This window comes from Juglans microcarpa x Juglans regia, chromosome 3D, assembly GCF_004785595.1.
Source record: "Juglans microcarpa x Juglans regia isolate MS1-56 chromosome 3D, Jm3101_v1.0, whole genome shotgun sequence".
NCBI lineage: Eukaryota > Viridiplantae > Streptophyta > Magnoliopsida > Fagales > Juglandaceae > Juglans > Juglans microcarpa x Juglans regia.
Genome location: NC_054598.1, coordinates 2150598 through 2170029, shown reverse-complemented (window position 1 = coordinate 2170029; position 19432 = coordinate 2150598). Strand labels below are relative to the sequence as shown.

At 38.2% G+C, this 19432-nt stretch overlaps 2 protein-coding genes, 1 long non-coding RNA gene and 1 pseudogene across 3 annotated transcripts; 3 read left to right on the top strand and 1 right to left on the bottom strand.

Moving 5' to 3' along the window:
* Positions 1-3115: 3115 nt before the first annotated feature.
* On the bottom strand, positions 3116-5126 carry LOC121255345. The gene is made up of 2 exons (XR_005938769.1): positions 4750-5126; positions 3116-3399 (listed from the first exon to the last, which is right to left on the bottom strand). It is a non-coding gene; the product is annotated as an uncharacterized LOC121255345 (long non-coding RNA).
* Positions 5127-14326: 9200 nt separating this feature from the next.
* Positions 14327-14811, top strand: LOC121255344 (annotated as a pseudogene).
* Positions 14812-16070: 1259 nt separating this feature from the next.
* Positions 16071-16997, top strand: LOC121255343 (pathogenesis-related protein 1-like). Its single transcript, XM_041155605.1, has one exon. It carries the CDS (start codon positions 16192-16194, stop codon positions 16714-16716), a length of 525 nt encoding a protein of 174 aa, XP_041011539.1. The 5' UTR covers positions 16071-16191; the 3' UTR covers positions 16717-16997.
* A 1365-nt stretch (positions 16998-18362) lies between these two features.
* Positions 18363-19205, top strand: LOC121255339 (pathogenesis-related protein 1-like). Its single transcript, XM_041155601.1, has one exon. The coding sequence runs from the start codon at positions 18538-18540 to the stop codon at positions 19021-19023; it is 486 nt and encodes a 161-aa protein (XP_041011535.1). The 5' UTR covers positions 18363-18537; the 3' UTR covers positions 19024-19205.
* The last annotated feature ends 227 nt before the right edge of the window (positions 19206-19432 follow it).

Here is a 19432-nt window from a genome sequence, read left to right as displayed (position 1 = left end):
ATTTAATTCAAAAGCAATAGTTTAGATTTGAAGAAATCTACATGATAGAATTAGGCTTACTCATAAAAATTAGTAAAAAATTGTAATGGTGCTACTTGGAGGATCCTGATGTAAAAGTGAACTTTGCCTCTAATGTTGTAACTAAATGGTCTTGATGCCCATTATTTGTTTTCTAAGGGTTTTTTGTGTGGTTGAATCCCTTGGAAACATAATGGTCTTGCACCCTGGTTGCACTTTTGATGGACAACTACTTGTCAAAATAGAATAAGTTTGTTTTCCTTCCTGTCATCTAATTACTTGATATTTTATTTTACATTGGGGATCTTGTCATCCATCAGTAATGGAAACACAAAGCCAGGTAGAAGAAGCAGAGGAGAGAAAGATGCTTCCGCCCACATCTGGAACTTTTGAAGATCGTGAAGACCTTATTAAATACGTTTGTGACTTTGGAGCTAATCAAGGATATGTGGTTACTATCAAGAAGTCTAGGAAGGATAGAAGAGTGATCCTTGGTTGTGATAGAGGAGGTGTTTATCGTAATGAGGTTTGCTACATAGAAACCACTGTAGCAGTGCACTCGTTGCACATGCTACGTGGCTCCTTTCTTTTTTTTTTTTTTTTTAAATCAAAATGTTCAATTTGAAAATGGGTTTCACTTTTATCCCCATTCGAATTCTTGCCGCTAAACACCTTCCTCCCTCGCCACCCTTTTCAGCTTCCTCAATCCAGCACCTCCCGACGACGCCGTCTCTCTTGTTAGTGCCACTGAGCGGCGCTCCCCCGTCTGCCCAAAGCCTCCACTCTCTTGCGAGCTCGTTGAACGGAGTAAACAAGATTTGAATCCCGCGAACCCTCCTTTCATGCCACGTACCCGCGTCCGTCGGCTTCCTCTTCTCAGTGCCCCCTCGCGACGATGTCTCTCTGTTCATGGCCAACTCGCAACGCTCATACGTCTGCCCAACGCCGCCACTCCTTGCGAGCTGATTGAAAGGACCAAACCAACGAGGTCCCAACTGCTCTGTTTCGCCAAATGGTTTGCTCAGCAGGGTAAAGGTAAATATTGTACTATCATTTTCCTGTCCATACATGCTATGTTCTTCATGTGTAAATCGAGATTTAATTTTTGTATTTTCTGAGATGGGTATTGTGGCTTAGGGCATGGAGAAATTTCCAGAAAATACTGTATCTGTAAACTGTTGTTTTGAAGACATGATTGTGGTGTTCTCCATTTTGTGCATTAGTTTGAATAGTTGACCCTACAAGAATCCAAGAGATTCTTTGAATTTTGTAAAACAAATTTCAGCTACATCTTAAGAGGACCAGAAAATCCTCTACTTTTCATACTCCTGAAAATACAGTAATTTTCTTGAGAGGAACTCCAATAATCATCTCATATGGTCACATACAACTGTCATAAAACCCATCTCTTTGGCTCCTATTTTAAGTATGCTACAACTATACAATTGGGAAAAAAATACAACAGGCATATTTACCTCAAACTTTGTACAAACACTTTGATTTGGGGATGCCAATGCTGTTTGGGCCAAATGGTTTGCTGATTTCTGTGCATCTGTCGGTTTTATGTTACTCTATGATTTCAAACGTTAAAGAATTAATTAAATTAATATATAATAGTTTAAAAGCCTTGAACTTCCATGCGCCATAACGTCTCAGAAATGGAGCTCGCTGACTTCCAACAAGCCTGCTACTAGGTAATAGTGTAAAAGGTAGTTAGACTCTCTGTTAACAAAGATTTCAATAGGTGAATTATGGATTGGTATTGAGAAGTTTTGAAGGTCTCAGCCTTTCTTCAATCACAAATTGACATGTACTGTAGTCTGTCAACTCTCAGTTAAACAGGTGACAAATACCCTCTTGATTGCATTCACATGGTTTGCATTCACTGCCCTCTTGATTGCATTCCAATCCTGTGCACTTTGACAACTGCCATCTTGATTGCATTCACATGGTTTGCATTGCAAAAATACGATTTAGGGGACATCAATGAAGTGGGTTGGGTGCTCTGGGCATGGTGTAATATTGGTGGTGCCATGCCTGCAATATTGAAGAGCGACTAAGTGATACTCAAGTCTAATTATCTTGAATTGCCGGCAATGAATTCTTTTATCTTTATGTATATAATAATCTCATTAACTATTTTATTTAAGAGAAATTGGAATTTTAAAAAATGAAAGAATAAGCATATGCATGTAAAATTAGAGAATGTTTAGATACTAGTAAGCTTCGTGAGCATTGCTGCTGAAATTAGAAAGTTATTGATTTGGCATTCATGAAATGGCTGGTATGGATGACAATGATGATTTTAGTGTGGATGTATTGCTCAAAGATATAAATTCGGCAACATAGAATCAGCTAGTTCATTCATTAGCAGTTTTAAAACATGGGAAAGTATTTTCTTGGACAGGTCATTGGTAGAAAGTTTTGAAAGTCGGTTTCATTTTATGTGATTTCATTTTATGGATTGGTCATTATTCCAAAAAGAATTGCTCACAAAACCAAACAAATTGGTTGCCAGTGACAAATACTGTAAGGGTTGCTCTAGAGTCTACTAATTATGGTTTCTTTTACATTCTCTTCTTTCCTTTCTCTTCTTTATTTTTTTACTAAACTTCTTATATTGAATTCTTTTTTTTTTTTTGCCTCTCTTCCAGTGTAAGCATCAGTTAGCTGCAAGACTAGCTCTGTCATTTGGAGCTTTTATTGAAGTTAAGGTGTCTAATAAGCAGCTAGCAATACTGCTATCAAAACTCTGAAGTCCTTTGGTGATAGCCACTTTTGCATTGAGTTTGATGTGGAGCATAAGCAAAAAATATAGTTGTTGTGTTTAATCAGATCTTGGTTGTAATTGTGGACAACTATTTTAGAGTGTAATTTTGGTATGCTCGGCTGTAATGCTTGGCTGTAATTGTGGACAGATCTTGGTTGTAGTTATAGACAAATATTGTCAAGTGTAATGCTGCGGACAGATTGGTTGTAATTCTAGAAATATTTTGGTGGTTAGTGTATTTTTTGGCACAGTTTGGTTCTAATTTTGGACAAATTACCATATAGTCTTGGACAGATATTGTTATCATTACAATCATAATCAACAGAGTGCAATGTAAACAATTAAATTATAAACATGTTTTTGTAAGTAACATTCAAAGTTACATTCCAAAATGTCTTACAAACATTACAACATTTCAAAAAAATATTAACTGAATGAACATTACAGCACAAATCACAACAAAATAATATCCAATCCAGCTTCGTCTTGAGTTTATTTGCCTTTCATATTGCTTGATTCTCGTGCAACTATTTAATCATGCAAAGGATATACAGCCAGAATATCTTGAGTCCTAAGAAATCAGTAGTTGTCCGGCTGCTGCTCTCGTAACTCTGTAAAAGGAAACAAAAAATTAATTAATTTTTCTTGTTGGAGCTATTCATGTCAATCATGTAAAAAACATGAGTTCAAGCAATGGAAGTTATATTTGTGTCTTCATCGACAGTTCGACATCGATATATTTCTATAAAATGTACTATGAGATTATTCTTTTTTATTCAGATCATTGAATTTAACCAATTGCAATTAGTTTTGTTTTAGAATCCCAATTAGTGGAGATGTGGGATGCAGATATTTTTCTTCAAGGGTTCAAAACGATTGACCACTGTCATGAGATCAACTATGGTGATGAAACCAGACTTGTGTACTTTATAAACTTGGAAATTAGATTGAGCAGGAAACCCTAATTAATTAGAAATACAACATATCCTTCAACTACAGGATACAACAAACTTTTTTTTTTTTTTTTATAAGTAGGATACAACAAACTAAATTAAACTATGGAGTAAACAATCCTCCAATTCAAGGTTCATAGTCATTCTTTTATTCCAAACGAATAAAGAGGATGAGAGTATTGATGTGAGGTGAAGGTGGGAAAAAATCATAAGCAACCATTATACTCAAAGAAAGTAAATCGAATAAACATGTTATGAAAAAATCAAAAGAACATGATCTCGATCATTCTTCTCATTTTCAAAAAATGGAAAAGCCAATGCAAGTAAACCATACTACATTCGTATATGAGAACAAAACTTCAAAGTCTCACTACATTTTCAGGCAACCAACAATGAGCTCATGACAAAAGATCACTCAGATTTGAAAAAAAAAATGCAAATGTTAAGCTCTCATGCATATATCGCCTGCATAACATAAAATTCATGGAACTCACGCATGCCACTCATGACATATATCATTTAGTAAAATCTAGGGCAATCAATTTGTTAGTTCATCAACACTAAAGAAAACGCATGTCTCTCTAGTTGTCTATAAGTTCCAGGGTTTTCTTAATCACTTCTTGTCACACTCCTAACTTTGTTAAAGGTAAAATAGGAAGTTCACTGTGATGGCTATCAAACCGTAATTTCCAACACTGAAAAAAACCAACCATCCTTTCCAAGCATCACGCATATTAGCCCAAAAGACTATAAACAACTTGGCATAACGTGCTAGCTACCTCACGGTGGAGTTCATAATGGGGTTTGTGACAAGCAAACATCTCCAACACTTATAAAAGTCTAGCAACCTTTCCAGGCATCACCCATATTAACCAAAATACAGAGAGAACATCTACAGAAGCCATGAGAGGCAACATCTACAGGAGGTACCATTAGTTTCTAGCAAATACAGAGAGAAAAAATAGATGAAACAGAGAGAAAAAAAAAGAAAGTAAATGTATGCTAAACCTCCCAAAGATCTGAGGGCAGCTTCGCGTCGGTGGACTGAGGGCGGCTTCACGTAAGTGGATTGAGATGGGACCGAGAGCTTCGTCGTTGGTGGACTGAGGGACCGAGGGCTTCGTCGTTGGTGGACTGAGGGACCGAGGGCTTCGTCGTTGGTGGACTGAGGGACCGAGGGCTTCGTCGTTGGTGGACTAAGGGATTGAGGGCTTCGTTGATGGACTGAGGGACCGACGGCTACGGGACTTATCTCCTCGGGAGGCTGAAGGAAGGGAATGAGGGCTGAGAGGTTCGAGGGCTTGGGGGCAAAATGGAGGTTCGGGAGGGCTGGCGTGCTTCGATGGCTAAGATTCGGGGGGGGATTCGAGGGCTTGGCATCGAGATGGAGGCGGAAGGCTTGGGGTCTGATATGGAGGTTCGGGAGGGGGCTTCGAGGGCTTGGGGGACGAAATGGCAAATGGGAATGAGGCTGAGAGACGAAATGCCTCAAACCGGTTCAGTGTCTAAGTGAACCCGGTCTACAAGTCATGTGTGCAATGGATGCACTGAAATAATGGCTTCTGTGAAGATTTTTCCTATCGTAATAGGCGTAAGATTGATGAGAGTAAACGCAAGAGAGAAGCTAGTTCACGCCTTATAAATTGTCCTTTTGAAGCCATAGGTAAGAGGGAAGATGACGTCTGGGTACTAACCATAAAAAATGGGGAACACAACCATGAACCATTAAAAAACATGTCAGAACATCCTTATAGTCGTCGCTTTACTGAGGAAGAAGTCAGGCAAATCAAACTCATGGCAGAAGCTGGTATTAAACCTCGTCAAGTGCTTAAGACTCTCAAGCAAAGTAATCCTGAGCTGCAGTCAACACCAAGACATTTGTACAATCTCAAAGCTAAGATCCGCCAAGGAAATCTGTCAGGTCAGAAATTTACTTAAGCTTTTTAAATCAAATAGATCATGCAGAGGCTGGGATTTGTAGCTTTGTGTGGAATGCATCATGCTGAATTGTAGGTTCTGTACTATCAAGGCCTCATGATTGGAAAGTAGTGCCCAAATCTTTTTTTTTTATTATCGGCACCAAGTGTTCATGAATAGTGTCCCGACTAATCTCGGGGGTGCACAGGCCCTTGGCTAGGAGTTTCTCACAAGTGCACATCGTGTAATTGAAGAAAAAAATCCCCCAGTCCGATGGCCCGTAGAGATTGTTTGCACCCAAGGAGATTTGAATCTTAAACCTGGGGGGAGCATACCCCCAAGCCCAAGACCTTTATCACTTGAGCCAATCCCTAGGGGTTAGTGCCCTAATATGACTGTAGGTTTAATGAATATGATCCATGTTGGGGGATAGGTGTGGATTGATTAGGAATTAAATGGCAATATTCTTTTTTAATTGAAGGGAGTAACTTGCAAGTTCAGTGAAGCTAGATAAATGATTCATAGTACGCTAATTTTTTTTCGAATGCCTAAATTGATCGCACTGGTGGGACTTTTTATGGAGGGTCCAAGGTTCATCTTCTTCATTTTGGTTGCATAAACTAAACGGCCAAATGGATAGGCACGTGGTCCTCGGTGGAACATGTGCTCACTAACACGGACCTGCCTTATAGCGCCGAGGTCATGGTGGTTCTTCTCCCCCCTGAGATTCTAAGTTCTGCAAGTAGATTGGTACGACGGGTCCAAGGACCACCTCTCTCGGTGCAATCGGGAACGTATGACCACATACGACCAGGATGAGAAGATCACCCTGGCAGCCCTATTGGGGGGAGGGGGGATTTGGCCCCGAAACCCGTTCATGACCAAGATTTCCCGGAGAACCCCCACAACACTAAGAGAGTTTATGGACAGAGCCGACGACTTCATTAATGCTGAAGACACCCTCAAGGCCTTGACGGTTCTCTAGAGGATTGAGCTAGAGCAATCGGACAGGAAGGTTGCTGAACAAAAAGGTGGGCCGAACTGCGATGGGGGCAAGAAAGGAGCACGGGAGGCCAAGAGAAGGGGTGAAGCGTCGGCTCAGGTGTGTGGCGTGTCTCATGCACACATGAGCTCAGGCCGTAGAAGGCAAACGCGCCCCTTGCCCTGAGCCCGAAGCCCGTAGAAAGAGCCACGGAAGGGCTTGGAGAGCCGCAAGTACTGCAATTACCACTTGACATATTGGCACAGTATTGAGGACTGTTGCACCATGAAGCGAAGGAGGGAGGCATTAGAGGGCCAGTTAGACCAGCGGTGATAGACGGCGGACCAACGGGAACGTCGCGAGGGCAGACATCCGAGGGCCTGGCGGAGTGAGAGCCCAAGGAGACGAAGCCCTAGGAGAGAGGCTCGAGGGAGCCCGCGACGCTGGAGCCCAGTGAGGGCAAACAACTCAGTGGGTGAGATCCGCACAATCGTGAGAGGAGGCTCCACCTCGTCGGCTCAGAGGGTCCACGCTCAAAGGGCTCGATACGAGGAGGTGTTCACAGCAGGAAGGGTCGCAGGGTTGAGGTAGGGCCCAGAGCATCTCAAGCTCTGCCCACATGGCCGCTCGGATACAAGTTTCTAGACTTATTGAGCCTCGGGCCCAACAAAGTCAAGTCTCTAGACTCACCGCAGAGTTGAGGTCAAGGCTAGAGCATCCCAAGCCCTGCTCTCGGTCGATCTATGCATTTGTGTGGGGTTTTATAAATAATATCACTCTTGGCCGGGTCTCTAGATCACTTAACGTGGTAGGAACTTAGCAAAGCATTCCTTCTAATTTAAAAATGAAATGACGCACGTTTACCTATATATAATCAAATAAAAAAGAAATTAATTAGGAAAAAGGAAGTTTGTCGATGCAATATTAATGGCCAGATCATGATCGACGCAGGTGGTATTTGTGATCTATATTCATTAATTTGCAAATTTTAACAGTAACCATTCATCTAAACGAAAATGAGGAAAAATAATTATTTGTTTTTTATAAACTTATGTTTCTGATCATATATACGTGACAAGAGCTTGAATATCGACCCTATCTTAAAAACTTGTTAAGAGAGTACCATCGAATGACACGTGATAGCTAGATTCTAGCTAGTCCTAATCGTGTTTATTTTCAACACATATAATTCAAGAGTACTGCGATGGTGGCTCGAGCTATCGTTGGCTCTAGCATGTATTTCTTGATGTGTTTTTTTTTAATTATTTTTTAAAGAAATATTTTTAATATTTTTAAATATTTTAAAAAAATAAAATATATTTAGATTATTATTAAAAAATACTTCCTTAAGCATAAAGTAAAAAAAAAAATCATTAAAAAATACTTCTTTAATAAAAAAGTAAAATAAAAAATGATTTTACTTCGTGATTAAGGAAGTATTTTTTAATGATATTATGAATTTTTCAATTTTTTTAAAATATTTAAAATTGTTAAAAAAATCTATATAAAAAAAAAAAAGAAAAAGAAAAAAACACACAAAAATGCTAAGTGGTAGCTCCCAGCGGGAGCGGGACGCTTAGCATTTTCCATAATTCAATTCTCCTATGTACAACCATCCCTGTAGAACCGTCGTGCAATCGACTGTAGCACCTGATAGAAATTTAAAAAGAAAAAGAAAACCGAGAGAAAGCATAACCCAGTGACTGAAACCTAAAGTGAAAGAAAGAAGGAAGGATCGCGAGTGAAGTGAAACGTAGAAGGAAGAAGGAAGAAGGAAGAATTGAAAAATGCATTTCTGCAGAGCCCAGAGATTAAAAATTGGTCAATCCGGTGCGGTACAGTGATGGACCATTTTTGGTCCATCATTTCCAGACCAGACCGGACCAAATATCTATAGTGACAGGATCGGACTTGACCGGTAGCTATCAATCCGTTAGATCCAGCCTAATTATTTTTTTTATTTTTTTATTTTTTGAAAATCAATTAATAAAAAAATTTATTTAAAATATTAAAATAAAATTAAGTGACTAATTAATGTGGATTATGTAACTAACTCAATAGGAAAATATTTTATATGGTCAATGATAATAAATTAGATGAAAATTACATTATTAATTTATATAACTACTATATAATTAGCTAATTGATATTATATATTAGTTAATTGATAGAATATTAACAAGTGTTAATAATATTTTTAAAATTTCATATTGTTAATGGTGATAGGTTAGATAAAAATTATATAATAAATTGTACAATTATTATATAAATAATACATATAAAATATATTTTTTATTTTTATTTTTCATTAGGTCCGGTCTTGGGTGGAAAAACCCTAGATTGGGACTGGATTGTAACTTTTAGGTCCTCTAAAATATGGACCCAAACCGACCGGTCTCAGTCTCAGTCCGGTTTGGTCCAGTCCAGTCCAGACTGAAACGAATGGTCCGGTCAGTTTCTCCGGTCCAGACTGACCGTTTATCACTCCTACCAGCAATGGAACCCAACAACTCCCTGTCGCCCAAACCCATTTTTGCATAGCATTTCGAGTGACTGAAGAATGCCCAAATCCATTGCTGCAGATGATCATTTCAAGTGACTGAAAAATGCCTAAACTAGTACTCAACTACAGAGCATTTCGATTGAACCGAGGTACCATCTAACTGTACATTTCAATTTTTGCTCTCCCAAACCCAATATATCCTTCAGAAAGGCCAACTGTTATGCATAAGAAACCAGAAGGATAAAATTAAGAATAAAGGGAAGTTCATCAGTGAGAAATTAGAAACCCTAAAGACTTTATGTAATTACATTGTACATTATTTCCATATCACTTGCATTGTGAGACATGCAAGAGAGGTAATCTTTATTCTAGTCCTTTATTACTCCACTATCATACAACCTCAGAGATAGTTGCCAATGAATTTTTTTCCTTTGGGGAGGTGGGGTTTAATCTGAGTAAATTGGTAATGGACTGTTAACTTCCAGTGTGGCAGGGGTTTACAACCGCCTTCCTTGATGGGGGATATCTCCTTCGTGAGAGCAAGCTAAAGCAACCATCTCCAGGACAAATTACCTTAAGTGGAAGGAAATATGTACAAGACTTGAGCATAAGCAAGCTTGTGCGCAATTACAATTATCATCATATCCTCCATCAAAGGAATTGAACCTTATCAGAGGCTCTACCCAAACTTTTCACAGGTTTCTCCTCGTGAGATGCCAAAACTTCTCCCAAAAACAAGCTTTTCAATCACACTGAATATTCTCAACTAAATTTTTTGAGAGCCACGTAAGTGAAGTACTATCATTGTCAGCGTCATTAAAGAACCATAAACATTGAGTAATGTTATATGCAGTTGTGGCGTGCGCAAGCGCCATGCAGTCATGGAGTGCACAAGTACTGTGCAGTCGTTTTAAAAAAGAGTGGGGTCCACTATTAAAAAATAAATTTTTTTATGTGAGTTCTGTATGTATTCACTTTTTTCAAAATGATTATGCGGTAAGTGCGCACTCAAGGCTACAACTATCATTTGTTAGAAGGAAATATAAGAAAGGGGAATGGAAAAGGGAGAATGATGGGAAGTAGCCCCAAATGAGAGAAGGTCAAAAGGGTGCATTTCACTCAATCTTACCTCCCTGCATGACACGAAGAGATTTCAACCCCCCTTTAAATGCAACATGATGTGGCGATTACATGCCGGTTGTACAATCGGTTGCATGAAGAGTTTTTCTATATAATTACATATTTGAAATGGTTCAATTGAGAATATAATGCTAGATAGTGTGTAAGTTTCGCGAACTTTTTTTTTTTAAAAAAATTGGTTTATTATTAAAAAAATAATTTTTTTTTCATATGAGTTACAGATTTAACCACTTTTTTAAAGGGAGTGTGCAGAATTTACACATTCTAGAACTGTAATTATTATTTCTCAATTATTTATACAAGTTATCCAAGTTATCAGTTTTGTCTTTTTAGAAAATATTTCATTTCAAGTTTTGAAAGTAATTCTGATTTCAATTTTGACCAAAATTTTAGAAGGATTTTTGTTTACTTACGTATTTTATTTTCATGCAATAATTTAGATTTTCAATTTTTAAGAAAATTCTCACAATTTCAAATTTTGAAGCTATTTAAGCCGATCAACTTGCAGCGGGCTTCATGAAACAATTTCTAATTTTTTAATTAATCATTATTTTTCAAAGTTTTCTTTTTGTGTAGTATTTTTTTCTCAATTTCAATTCATAGTTTTTGTTGATTAATTAATTGGCCTGTCTGGAGTAGATTATGTGCTGCAGATAGGGAAATATATTATATCTTTGTCTAATCAAGACTCGTAAGCCACGTTAAATTAGTAAGGTGGGTTAATTAGTTATTTAATTTATTATTTTAGTTACCGGACCATGCAGAGATCGAAATTTATTTCAAATTATATTCTATGCGCGCTATCGTGTGAAATTAGTATTTATTTTAAAAACATAAATTAATCTTGGAAAGGACCTTGAAGGTTAGTTCATGGAAACCAAAATAAAATGCTACATGAAATACAAAGTACAAGTTAGTGGTATTAATGTAGAATAATGCTAGATACCGTCCTAGAATTATTGCAAGTCTGTCCACTTTGAAAAAATAGTGGAGTCTAATATTAAAAAAATAATTTTTCATACGGGTATTAGATTTATTTATTTTTTTCAAAGAGAATGCTTGCGATTTGCATATCCTATGACAATAAATATAATTTCTCGCATTACACACAAATATTCGACCTTTAGACTTTGATAATTGTCATATATGCATGATGAATGTATTTTTACATACGTGGATTGTAGATATCCTATATATAAAGAATGAAATGATATTAGTAGTCTTAGAGTATGCAAACTCCCTTTAAAGAAAATGGGTAAGTAAATCTGTGGCGCCCCCAACCCCCACGTATGGAAGCTTGAGAATCGAGACGCCTGGATGATGACAACACGGTCACGTATCTCAATGATAAGTGTCAATTATGTGTACATGCAACAATGTACAATAAACAAAGCAGCGGATAATTTAAATAAGTCGACTAAGTACCATAATTGTTTAATATAAATTTACTTAAATAAAACATTAAAAAAAAGTTATACAATTATCCCGAAAAATATAATATAGAAACCGAATACATAAACGAGTGATCACATATTACTCCTTCGGCGGAGCCGAATCCTCAGGCTCAACATCAGCATCATCTACATCAAAATCTATGATACCGTATAATGGTACCGCAGGTAAGTAATAATCTAAACAACTCATGAGATAAAAATGCATTAATGCAACCAACAATTATGCATGCATATGATGAAATATGCATTAGACCTAAAACATCATTTTTCCTAAAAATCAATATTTTCAACGCACGCCAAAATCCCATTTTGGCTCAAAAGATATCCATAAAAATATTTCTCACCATTTTCCCTGAAAATGGCCCAAAACAATAATCCACCATTTTCCCAAAAAATGGTTCACATATTCATTTATCAAAAACTGCCATTTTTTTTTTTTTTCAGAAAATGACCCAATATCCATTTTAATCGTATGCACCATGATCTCCCCTAGGGACTATCCGTACACCCTGGATCCCTTCGTCATACCAAGAGTAACGACCATGCGAGTGACTTCGTAACGAGTGATGTCCAGTTCATCGTCTAGCGCGTTCATGGCCAAGCATCCTCTAGCCCCCGCCAGCAAGAGGGGCCACAGAGTCAGCATGAAAGCGTTACCATCCCGTCCGATCCCATTGTCGCCCAACGACAACCCAGGAGACATCACTCAGTATATTCCGATCCCGAATGACCAGAGGAGCTCCACCGAGGTCATTCAACAACCAACAAATCTCAGCATAATCCAATCACATAAACAGCTTCATCCTCCAATCCAACTGACCTTTTTACTCCTTGGACTCAGTTCGGCACAACCAAACCAGTTCACAGTAAATATGTATTAGCGCAAAAATATATTTAAATTTCAAAAGTTATTTGAAAATATACTTACAGTGCTATAATATAATTTTCAAAAGATCATGGAGGTGCTAGAAGTGGCGGCACAACAGTGTAACAGTGCAAAATGGACAATGGTCGTGGGTCTCAAAAACTCAACTTTTGAACGGGAACCAACGAAGACTTGGAATGACTAGGGATGAGCTTAAGGGTGTTGGTGAAGCTACTAGTGGTGGTGGTTGGCCGTGGATGGCAGTTGAAAGCCAAAACACCCAAATCAGAAAATGAGTTAAAGGAGCTTCAAAGGTGGCGGATTGAGGCTGAGCTTGGGTGAGTTAGGTAGCTGGGAGGCCACCGGTGCTATGGTGAAAAGATGGTGACCAATGGCGACGCGACGACGGTGCTAGAATGAAAGAGGGTCGCGGCTTGAAGCTACGCGTGGGGGCGATTAGCGGCGAGGGAGGAGCTAAAAATGGATGGGTGAGGTTGCCGGCCGGTGATGAAGAGAATGAGATGGGTGGTGACGGTAACGGACGGCGCTGTTGGTGGAAGAAGAAAACGGATGGAAGAGAAGGGAAGGGTGTCGCATGCGGGGGAAGAGAGAGAGATGCAGTGGAAAGGAGAAAAAATAAATGAAAGAAAAAGAAGAGAAAAAGAAAAAGAGAAAGGAAAAAACGAGAGAAAGAGATGAGGTCTAATCCTCACAACTTGGGTCACAAAATTGATCAAACGAAAAGAATTTCAAAATAGTAAATTGGATAAAATAATTTAAACGTAGCTAAAATAAATAATAATAAAAATCCAACAACACAATAATTCTAAAACCCACAACAAATTAATTTAATTAAAGAAAAATTTAAATGAAAAACAATAATTAATATTAAGAAAGCATATCAAAATAGATTTTACAACTTAAGAATCATAAAAATAAACCAACAAGAAATCCGATGAATTTAAAACAAGAGAACTAATATTTAAATTAATTAAAATACTTATTCAATTAAATGCACTAAAATACGGGATATCACAAAATTTACAACCTATATGAAAAAAATATTTTTTAAAAATGGACTCTAGTACTTTTTTTTATTAAAATGAGTGGGTAATACTTGTACATTTTAGAACTGTATATAACATTATTAGATCTTAATTCCTAATTAAATGTATCTATTTCTATCATGATCTCATTGATAAAATAATTATAAAAATATAACATTTAATAATAATAGCAATATATAATACGAAAAGTCTGCGTACCCGATCGACTATTTCTTTCCTTAGAAATTAGGAATTATTTGATGATGGCAAAAGATTGTCCTCCCTTAATTCATTTCCAAAAAAAGGGGTACTGAAAAACGTTTAAAACGTGAGGGGGAAAAATGTATATTAGCAGTTCATCATGAAGACATAATAGGTAACTGTATCACTACCCATGTATATAATTAGATCATATATATATATAGGATAGGATTAACAAAAAAAAAAAAAAAAAAAAAAGGGCTAGGATTAACAACGTCCGTTCTACCTAATTACTTATAATTAAGTTGAGATTATAACGGGGAGAAATTGGGAGATACGACAACTGATATTCACTAGCTATCGCCATATATAGCATGTACACCTATTCATGCAGATCAAAGCGGCTTATAAAAACCGAGATCATATGCCCCATTTTTCCCACCAACGGCCACCACAAATCTATAACTTGACAAACCTTCTAAAATGGGGTTTAGCAAGTTTTTTCTAGCGATATTCTTCATTGGGTTCACCCTAATTCAAGCCTCCTTGGCACAAAATTCCCACCGAGACTTTCTCAACGCCCACAATGCTGCTCGTGCTGAAGTCGGTGTTGCTCCTCTAACATGGAACCACACGCTGCAAGTCTATGCCAAGAATTATGCTAACAAGAGGAGGGATTGCAACTTGGAGCATTCCAATGGACCCTATGGGGAGAACATCGCACAAGGATGGGGTACCTTCACTGCACTAGAGGCTGTGAAGATGTGGGTTGATGAGAAACAATACTACGATCGCAAGTCCAACTCGTGCAAGGGTGGCGAGTGCCTGCACTACACCCAAGTTGTCTGGCGCGACACCAAGCATATTGGGTGTGCCAGGGTAAGGTGTAATAAGGATGGGGGATCTTTATGACTTGCAACTACGATCCTATCGGTAATTACGATGGTGAACGCCCATTTTAAAATATTGGCTATGAAGACTACTGGGGGTGTAATTGTCTAGTAAAATTATAATGTGGCCGGGTGTGGTTATTGTTCTTCCTATGTACCTTTTAATGGCCGGACAAAAGGAGATATAAAATAATGATTAATATTTATGTTGTTAGTTAATCTCTATTAATGGTATAAAGAAAGAAAAATCACAGGATCAGTACATAATCAATGATAATAATTTCTAAAATCTTTTATCTTTCCTCGATACTTATCGTGCGAGATAGAGGATTGAACTTGGATTTTTGTGATTATGGAATGTTCATTTGTTTGCAGCCGAAGAAGGCCGGAATAATCGGCCACGACCATGGGTACTCAAATAATCAGCCACGGTTGGGAAAAGTAATGAGTTATTTGCAGCGATTTATTAACTTTTTTTGACGATAAATATTGCTGGGAATAGTTTTTCTCAACAATTTTAAAGGTAAAAGGGAAAGTCATTTCCGTCAAATTTTAGGACATTTGTGACAGACTAAAATCGCCGGAAATAATAATTTTTGGTGACGATTTTTGCCTATCGTTAAAATTGATCAAAAGTGGTTTTAAGATTTTGGTGAACTTGCAGCGATTTATAAATCGTCAAAGATTATCAAATGCAGCGACTCTTAAGGGCATTTGTAACGATTTTGAATGTTAAAAAAGGCTTTATTTCTTATAGTGATACCCACCGGGAGCTGTGGTTCTCGTGGAAAATCCCAAATATCGCCACGGGCCAGCCCGTCATGCAGATGGTCACCCTTTTAACCGTGGCGTTAAGTTGTACTGGCCGGTAATAAAAGGTATAAAACTTTACCGATTAAGCAATGATTATAAATAATTTAGAATCACAAAAAATAAAAATAAAATTGCAACTTTGTTATTGGAAAGGAAGCACTTGCGAGTGGAAAACAAGACAAGTTCGCGATGGCAACTTGTTCTTTCTAAAATAAAACAGTGCCTAGCCTACCATGAACTTTATCATCCAAAATGATGGAAATAAAGGGTGCACAGACTTTATAGAATTTGTCTTGTATACGTTATTTATGTAAAACAAGGTACCTTTATAATTTTATACAAGGAAAGTCAAATTTGATCAAGCTAGTGCCACTAAACAATCTTATCTTTAAGCTACCCGAAGGCGATGGCTATTAGATTTATGTCCAAGGGCCATGCATGTTTCTGGAGGCTACATTTTTTTAATGCTCTTCAACAATCATGCAGCGGCCTTTATAGACTTGTTCGGATAATCTTCCACTCTCTCTCTCGCTGATCTCGCTCTATATGTATATATACCGGCCTGCATCCATGTCCTTCTTTATCCATCAATTGTCTAAGATTTTGTTTTGCATTGTGCGTGTAATAAAATAAACCAATATGATGATGTTCATGAGGCTTTCTCTAGCAGTTGTTTGTGTCGTAAGCTTGGCCATATTCCACGTCTCCCTTGCCCAGAACTCCGCACAAGACTACCTCAATGCGCACAAGGCCGCTCGTGCAAGCGTTGGTGTCGGGCCAATGAGATGGGATGCGAAGGTAGCTTCTTATGCGCGGAACTACGTTAACAAACTCAAAGGCAGCTGCAAGCTTGTGCATTCGGGAGGGCCTTATGGCGAGAACCTTGCATGGGGCAGTGCTGACCTTAAGGGCACAGCTGCTGTGAACATGTGGGTGGCAGAGAAGCCAAAGTATGACTACAACTCCAACTCCTGCGTCGGTGGGGAGTGCCGCCACTACACTCAGGTGGTTTGGAGAAACTCCGTGCGCTTGGGGTGTGCTAAAGTGCGATGCAACAACGGGGGCACCATTATCAGTTGCAACTATGACCCCCCGGGCAACTATGTCAATCAGCGTCCCTATCTAAGAGTTCTTCAACAACCTCTGCGCGTTTTTGACGTTTAGATCAGTGCTAGCTAGCTGCTGCATGTTTATAAAATTCTAAAACGCACTCTGATGATCAACTAATTAATTGCGAGCAAGGCTGTTCGGTTTCTCTCGATCTGCTAGCTGAACGGCCCGACGTGTTTACGATTCTGAAATGTGGTAATTTCTGTCATGTAGCTAGCACCTGGTTACTCATGCATGCGCTAGCTAGCAAGCTAGCTTTGTGATCATGTCCGGTGTTGTTTTATATAATATGTGTTTATGCAGTCAATTAATAGTTATGACCCCTTAATTTTATAGAAGTCTGCCCTCCTTCATTTATAGTAAGGAATATCCAAACCGTACGTGGGTCGATCGATGCCAATTAGTCCATTTAGTCCGTCCATCTTATCTGATCTGATCACAATGCTTCCACTGTTTTAATTTCCTTAATTTACGTCTTTCCCCCCTAAAGCCACGGCCTGATCGATCTCTTTTTAATTAGACAAGACCTTTAAAATGAAAAATTAATATTCCATATATAAGAATATATTTCGAATCAGCTTGTGAACATTTCGCGATTCAATTATTTATTCAAACGACGTCAAGGAAGATGTTCGCTATCCTAAAGAAGATGCTTGCTTGCCCTAAAAAAAAAAAAAAAATGAAGAAGAAGAAGATGCTTGCTTATGGCTTAAGACGTGGAAAATAACCACTGGCTAGGGCTTTGAAGAGAGAAGCAGACAATTTGAAAATTAAAGCGTAATGCTAGATTTTAGATATGATCAGTTTCAATTTGTCATCTTCAATTAATATAGTAGTCAATGACTGATCAATATAATGTATAAGTAGTTCCTACGTTAAATATCTATACAGAAAACCACTTAAGGTTATGTTTGAATGCTGAGAAGATCTCAGATGATATGTGAATAGTAATATATTGTAGGTTCCTGCATTGGAATCATGTGTTTAAATGTATGAAATAAGTTGAGATGAGTTTAGCTTTTTTATAAAAAGTTGAAAAAGTAGTGAGTCCTATCAATAATTAATTTGAGATGGGTTGAGGCCGTGAATTTGTATTCCAAACATAGCCTTAAAATATGATAGCCTTAAAATGTATCATACCAATGATCAATATGTTCATAAATGATCAAATAAGTTAAAAATGAAGATCGACAACAGTTTTCACTAATAAAATAAATTTGTTCCAAGTTGAAGAGAAACAGATCAACCTCAAATAGCCCCAATTTCGTTTTTATGTATTTTCTTTTTTCTTTTTGACAAATTTGGAGATATTATTGCATGATGGGAAAAAAATACACACTCAAGAGACAATATCATTGTACTGCATGACTTGCTTTAGAGATATTTATTTATCGTAAGGCAGACTATCTATAAATAGCTAGCTAGGAGCAGGCAAGGAGGGTTATCATGTAAAGGTAATTGCAATAACTATATATATATATATATATATATATACACACACACACCTAGCTCTTTCTTTGTATAGTAGGTTAGACTTTAGTAATCCCGGAAGATTAAGGAGCTTAATTAATTGGGTCAGCCGACGATATAAAGACTTATGCGTGCGAGTCCCTACCACGATCGAGTGATTGGAATGAAGTCGTGACTCGTAACCTACACGCCACGGCGAACGATGAGAATCTAGAACGTGCAAGAAAAATATCAATCATTCATTGCTGCACTCGCTGCGGAACATTAGCCCTTTTGCAGCAAAAAAGTATGGAATAACGTACGTAGTCTAAACTAACCCTGTTTTGAATTACTTTTTGAGTCATCCAAAGGCAACCGCAAGTCAATTTCTCCCTTCTTTCTAAGGTGGCCGGGGGCAATACTGCAATGGGTAACATTTCATTAGCAATTGTCTGTGTCCTGGATTATACCATTATCCATCTCTCCTGTCCCCAGATTGATTCATCATCACAGGAGTACGTCAACGCTCACAACGCAGCTCGATCACAGGTTGGAGTCGGACCTATTACTTGGGATGCTACCGTAGCGGCATACGCACAGAATTATGCTAATCAACGTAAGGGTGATTGCAGACTAGTGCACTCGGGTGGCCCTTACGGTGAGAATATTGCATGGAGCAGTGGTGACCTCTCGCGAACGGCTGCCGTTAACCTTTGGGTAGGAGAGAAGGCCGACTACAACGCAACCACTGGATCATGTGCTGCCGGGCGCCAGTGCGGCCACTATACTCAGGTGGTTTGGCGCGATTCTTTGCTCTTGGGCTGTGGTAAAGCTAGATGCAACAACGGCGGCACCTTCATCACTTGCAATTATGATCCCCGCGGCAACTATGTCGGGCAGCGGCCGTACTAATTAATAGCTGTTGCTTATGGGAAAAAATGATCATTTTTCCTATTATATTTAGTAGCAATTGAATTTTTCCTTTTCATTTCGCTGAGAATGAATATGATAGTACCATGATTGATCTGATCTCCCTCCTCCCAACGAGCGTTGTTATTTTACAATATTAATGAAATCAGTCGTTGTATTTGAAACAAGTTGATTCATTTCATATGTTCGCCTCTTGGGCAGATGACCCTAGCTGCCACCAGTCAAAGCAGGTGGAATTCGCCCCACTCCCAAGCCTTATCTCACGGAGAATTTGGACAAAAGTTTTAGGAGATTCTCATCCATGAAATATTCATTAATTTGATACCAAAAAGGCCGAATAAACCCAAATGGACCGAATAAACACATCGCAGCACTTTGGGCATTTATTTCT